Source organism: Etheostoma spectabile, unplaced genomic scaffold, assembly GCF_008692095.1.
Source record: "Etheostoma spectabile isolate EspeVRDwgs_2016 unplaced genomic scaffold, UIUC_Espe_1.0 scaffold280, whole genome shotgun sequence".
Lineage (NCBI taxonomy): Eukaryota > Metazoa > Chordata > Actinopteri > Perciformes > Percidae > Etheostoma > Etheostoma spectabile.
Window position 1 is genome coordinate 157,911 of NW_022605578.1, and position 5,882 is coordinate 163,792.

The 5,882-nt window shown below is 42.2% G+C and overlaps 1 protein-coding gene and 1 long non-coding RNA gene across 4 annotated transcripts in view; one reads left to right on the top strand and one right to left on the bottom strand.

Moving 5' to 3' along the window:
• LOC116685983 (uncharacterized) overlaps window positions 1-5,882 on the top strand; it is a 21,504-nt gene that overhangs the window by 5,513 nt on the left and 10,109 nt on the right. The window lies entirely within an intron of this gene.
• The window catches only part of LOC116685978 (F-box only protein 38), a 33,856-nt gene that overhangs the window by 1,172 nt on the left and 26,802 nt on the right, over window positions 1-5,882 (bottom strand). For all 3 annotated transcript variants that reach the window (XM_032510914.1, XM_032510913.1, XM_032510912.1), the window contains 4 exons: window positions 5,726-5,871; window positions 5,508-5,611; window positions 2,662-2,775; window positions 1-1,539 (listed from right to left, as the gene is read on the bottom strand). The exon at window positions 1-1,539 is cut by the window's left edge and continues 1,172 nt beyond it. In XM_032510914.1, coding sequence (XP_032366805.1) covers window positions 1,361-1,539; window positions 2,662-2,775; window positions 5,508-5,611; window positions 5,726-5,871 — 543 coding nt within the window. In that variant the 3' untranslated portion in view covers window positions 1-1,360. The remainder of the gene's footprint in view (window positions 1,540-2,661; window positions 2,776-5,507; window positions 5,612-5,725; window positions 5,872-5,882) is intronic.

Here is a 5,882-nt window from a genome sequence, read left to right on the forward strand (position 1 = left end):
TATGTGCAACATCCTGACTGGGACTGGACATCACAGCTTTAAATTGCATTTTAACACTGTGGTATCCTTTAGTCACCCTGTTCATGTAACTCAACGGTTTGTGCAAATTAACTCAGTTGTACATTTGTCTCATACAGCACATAGGGACGGCCCAGCTTATGATAGTCAGAAGAGCAGCTAAACATAGCTTTAGAAGAGTTTATTCTTATATTTTTGGGCATGTCTGACCAGGGCTGAACTATCCAATCCAAAGCATTTTGTTTGATCATTGGGAAAGCTGAGAACTGACCCAATAGCTACTAGTATAATAGTTCCAATAGCTCCCTTTATGTTGCTTAGTCAGTGGTAACCATATCTTAACATGACAAAGCCATGTAGGACATGTTCTATTTGTGTTGTAATTGGTTTCCAGGTGAGGCTGGTTGAGTGCGAATGTGAGTCAACGTAATGTAGTTCATCTGAATCATCAGTTTCAATAAACAGGAGTTAGTTCTTTGGGGGTGGGGCTTTTAGCTTCATCCAAATAGACCTAACATGCAAAGAGGACGTTTTGCATAATCAATCTTAGGGAAGTTAATCAGCAAGTTTTTTTTCAGCTGTGGCCTGAACAGCTTTGTCTCATTTCCCCATTTAGTGCTTGCTGAGGTAAAATGCAAACCCATGACAAATACCGTCCACCTTTCAAAACCACCCACTGATCGCCATGTTGAAAGTAAAAAAAAACTTAACTAAAAAAGCTTTAAAAAAATGAATTTAAAATAGCATATTTTCTTTGACATTTCTGTCTAAGGCAATTTCTGTCTGATTGGTCATGTGTGGTACAGAGGTAGGCAGACTGTGGCAGTGGACAGGTGAGAGATCAGACCAACAGCATTGTCCTTTTCTGCATGATAGACAAGACAAGCAGCTGAAAGCACTAGAGGATGTCAATAATGGACTTTATTTGGAACAGGACAATATTAGAGACGGACCTTAATTTCTAGACGGACCTTAATTTCTAACTACCTCATGTTGAAACCAAATGTTTTAATTTGTTAAATGAAAATGTAACTCATGGTGAATTTACCATTCGAGCAGAGATTGAGTTATGTCCACCATCACAAGATTAGTTTTTTTACTCTGCTTTAAATTTGAGAATTTACAGTTCTAGGGTGCTCATAATTGATTTAGGTTTGCTTAAATAAGAAAATCAGGGTCTGATATATTGGTGAACCTCATACAAACAGACTATACATCTCTATGTCTCTTTTCCAAATAAAACCATAAAAAGTGTTTTCAGTCAGGAGCTCAGGCACTGCTGCAGGACTGGCAGGGGTTGAGATTGCCCTCGATGTGATGGGCAGAGAGTGTTTTGTGGTGTCTAGATGTAGTCATCATCCACAGGTTCTCCTGGTGTATCACAGTGATGGAGGAAAAGGACCACCACTCTCTGAAACACTCCTCTTTTGCTCTGTCGGCGCTCTGAGATCTCTTCCCCGATGGTCTCCATGCAGATGTCAGCTGACAGCTGGCCTTTACGCCTGGGTGCGTAGATGGTAGCTTATACACGACACAGAGAGGAAAACATTTAAAGTGCTTATCTGATCAGGCTTTGTATTTTTTCTGTTACAGGGACACATTACAATCACTGGTAAACACCAGGGGTTGATACATAGACTGTAAAAGTGGAGCCAAAACATCTTGGTCGCCCCCTGGTGGCAGGCTGCAGTACACATCATTAATCCTGCCCTCTCCATGTTAGTGGATAGCCTGGTCCTACGAGGGTCAGCTCTGTTGAAGTTTAAAACTACTGGATAAGCCCAGAGCCACTCTGGATCTGTCATAACCAATCGCTAACGTTTGGTCGTAACGTATGTCACGGGCATGTGCAACAATAGTGGAGACCGACAAGGCTTATATTTAGCATTAGCATCGCTAGCGTTAGCCTTAGCCAACTCCTTCACCACTAACGGAGCAAGCTGGAAAATCTAACTTTTCCTGAACCCCGTTGGGAGGAGGGCCACGACATCATGGCCCCCAACAAAACTCAGCTAAGATTATTCTTGCTTGGGGGTTTGTAGGAGGGTGGAGCCAGGCTAGTCAGCGGATGGGATATGGGCATAACTAAAAAGTCAAAGTAGAAGTCAAATACATTTTTTGCTAAAGATTGTTTCTGCCATTTTAGGTAGATCTGATCATGTTGATGCATGTTTAAGTGTTCATTTTCCAGATAAGTTTGGATTTTATGAGTTATTTGTTTCTATAACAACGTGGTGAAAATGCCATGATTTCTTTTTTTCTAAGGTTATTTCTTGAGACTTTTTCCTGTTAATTTTTAGTGACCGTGGATAGACATGAAAGGGGTAGAAAGATGGGGGATGACACGCAGCCAAGGGCCGCAGGTCGGACTCGAACCCGGGCTGATGCAGGACTTAACTAACATGGGGTGAGCTAGACGCCCCCATGATTGACAGCTGTGATTTAATTGTGATTTGTCGGGCAGGTACTGCGGCTTCACCACCGATCACTACTCTGGCTCCAGTGGCGCCTGTATCTGGGATATTTTGACTTCCCTCTTTTTTTTACAGTCTATGGTAAATACCAAGAATTGTGTACATTTAAAAAAAAAAAAAACACAGAGTGTTTGCTGATAGGACAAGTGGATAAATTGATTGCACTCACTGCTTTCATCGTCCTCAAAGTCATAGCGGGCGTAGCTGTTGGGATCAGCTGCTCTCAGAGTCCTCAGCCAGGGGAAGTCTGTTACCATGCTGTAGGGAGCGCCATCCACCACTCCTGAACAATAACATCAGATAAGACGGTTACATTTAAAGGTTTAATGACTCTCAAAAACACATACCACATGCCTCCAGTCTGCCAGCTGTTTGGTTGGTTTTCTTCTGTGTGATGCATCTAGAACCTTTTCAGCGTCACACAGTCATTTCTCTACATTATTTATTAATGCACAGTACTCTTCTAGCAATCCAGAACAGAACACATCTTACACAAGGTGTACTGGTTGGTCGTCGTTTTTTTAAACCAGGACCCTATTTTCCATGCACTGGTGTCTAAGTGACTAATGTCACTTACTCACAAACTAAAATCTTGGAAAATTGGTCCAGTATTAAGCAAGAATACTGTAACTGGCAGCCGTGAACCGAGCTGCAATGTATCATTACATTTTAGGGCAAGTTCACATCCTCAATTTTTTGCTACTGACATGCTCACATCATTATTCTAAGTGTCTGACAACATTATAGAAAAGGTTTGGCGATTTCAGGGCTGTTTTATGTTAAACAAAAAGGATCTTACTCTTTAACAAAAAGGTCGACCTCTGTAAGGACTCTTTCCATAATGTTGTCAGACACTTAGAACAATAATCTGTGCATGTCAGTGTCAAAACAAGCACTTTTAGTGGATGGAAATGAAAGGTGCGCAATTACCCGTTAACGTTGCAATGCAGCTTGTTTTGCCGCTGCCGACTGCAGCGATCTTTAATGCTGGACCAATTTCAAACAGGGTTTCTCCTGCATAGAGAAAGTTGTGGCGCCCCGTAAAAGGAGGTTTTAGTCTCTGCCAAAGGAAAATTATGAGTGCCGAAATGTCTGTTGTTGTGCAGCCAGCCTCCCTCTCATCCACAGCTGTTATATATCATATACGGCTGGCACTAATGCTATTTCCGTTTACAGGGTCAGGCTTTCCGGTGACCATGCTGCACCAGGGTGCAGGCGGCGCCGTGAATAGCCGCAGCTGACCTCTGCTGATGGGCGTGGAGCTTTCCTTCCCGCCGTCGGTCCGACTGCGGTCTGTCCGCGCGGTGGGCTGCGCTGCCGACTGTTCGTGTTAAATTGACAGTTTCATAACCTGTGAAAACGTCTCGTAGTGGCGGTAAATAGTAGTCAAATTCCGTGATGCAAATTACACGGGAGTACCCTACTTACGCGTTAAAACAACAGTTCCAAGCGCTTTATTGGCATTGCCCAAACTCCCTGAACAAGCAGTAGAGGTGGCTTCATCCCGCTCCAGCTCTCTGCTGAGCCCCATTCACGTAACAGCAGCAGTTAAACTGTACTTCATACCATGATGGTTACACTTGCAATTAATCTGTGGCTCACATGCGTGCCAAACCATAGGGGTGGTCCCTTACACTACTGAAACTACAGTACGACAATTTATTGATCAATAGAATGTATTTCCAAATAGAAAACATTACACTTCAAAACGTTTTGTATTCATAACACTATTGTATTATTTTACAAATTAGCCACAACAGTAACAGCAGTTCTCTTATGTTAGTCACTCCTACATTTTTTGAAATTACGAGTGACTTAAAATGTGCTTCTTGAGAAAAAGCTACAGAATCTTGTGTCTTTCTTGACATAATTAAAAACCAATTTTCACCATAAATGTGTGCCAAAATATGTATCAGAATGCAGCAAAATAAGTCTTTGACTGTCAAAATCTTCTGGGGGAGGACCCCTTAACCCATTATATGTCTCCCCCCCCCCCCACAAAGGCCCATTCTTAACCAGGAAAAAACCCTGTCAACGAATGTTGTTCCTGATAGTCAATTAGACACAAAAACATAGGAAAATAGGATCCAGGTAAAATAAATACAGAAGTTACCCTTTAATATCATAGTTGAAGCTACTGTATAGTGTAGCACAAAGGAGTGTCTGATATCCCAACTAGTTAGGAAAAGTATACTTCTTTTGATCAATATACTATAACAAAAGGCTACTTTGACTTTAAAATGATATGAAAATGTACATGACACTGACCCTGGTAGCCCTTTTGTATAGAGCAGTGCAGTAGGATAAACATCCTAAACATTCAATCAAACAGGAAGTGAAGCTGACTGCATTACAGGCCCAGAAGAGCATCCACCAGGAGCCGCAAGTCTTTGGCTCGAGGCTTCAGCATGTCATTCAACGGATTCGCAACCACATAATAAATATGTCCTTCTCTCATTCTAACAGACATAAAAAAACAGGAACAGATTTCCAAATCAATTACAAATCATCTGAGAAGTTCTGTTATTTATTTGGGCTTTTTTAATTTTATAATTTTTATTGATATCTAGACTGTAATTAAAATGACAATTTATACTCTGTTAGAAATGTTACATGCTCAGGACTTATTCATGCACAAATGGAGAGATGTCAAAGTGAATGGGCTAATCCGTGATGGACCAGCACTCTGAGCAGGGGGGGGGGGGGTTTTCGAGAGAGATACGCTGCCTTGGCAGTGCCCAGGAGCTGAACTGGCATCTCTCCAGCTACCAATCCACACTCCACTACTATGGTCCATACGGGGACTTGAACCCTGATTGGTGGGTGAAAGAAGTATAAGAGTCTTTTTTTTTTTTTTTTTTTTAGTTCAAATCCAACAACACTGTCCAGCTCTTTAAAAAGTACACCGTACACGACATTCAAAGCAGGAAAATGTTTGGTTGATGAGTATCCGTCTATCTACCTTCAGTGGAAACAAGAAATCTGGGAGGGTAAATGTAGGTGTGACCGTCTTACCCTCCAGTGTATAGATGTCCCGGCCCCAGGGGTATTTGGGATACTTCTTCACATCCTCTTCTGTCCGGGTGGCCTCTGGGAAGAACTCATACTTGATCAACTCTCTGAGAAAAACAAAGACATACAGAGAGCAGTTTATGATCATGCTCAAACTAAGACTAACACGCTCTTATGTAGGTCAACATGTTGGGGAAAAAAACAAACACGATATTACTCACTGGCTGATGTTGGCTATGGTGTCCATCCAGCTGCGAATGCGAACCTTGTTGCGTATATTTGGAGGGTTGCTGAACTCGTGCACTATAGCAATGTGGTAGGGATAGGGCCCCTGGAAGAGCTGACGCTCCAACGCTACGGAGTCAATCTGGAGAGGAG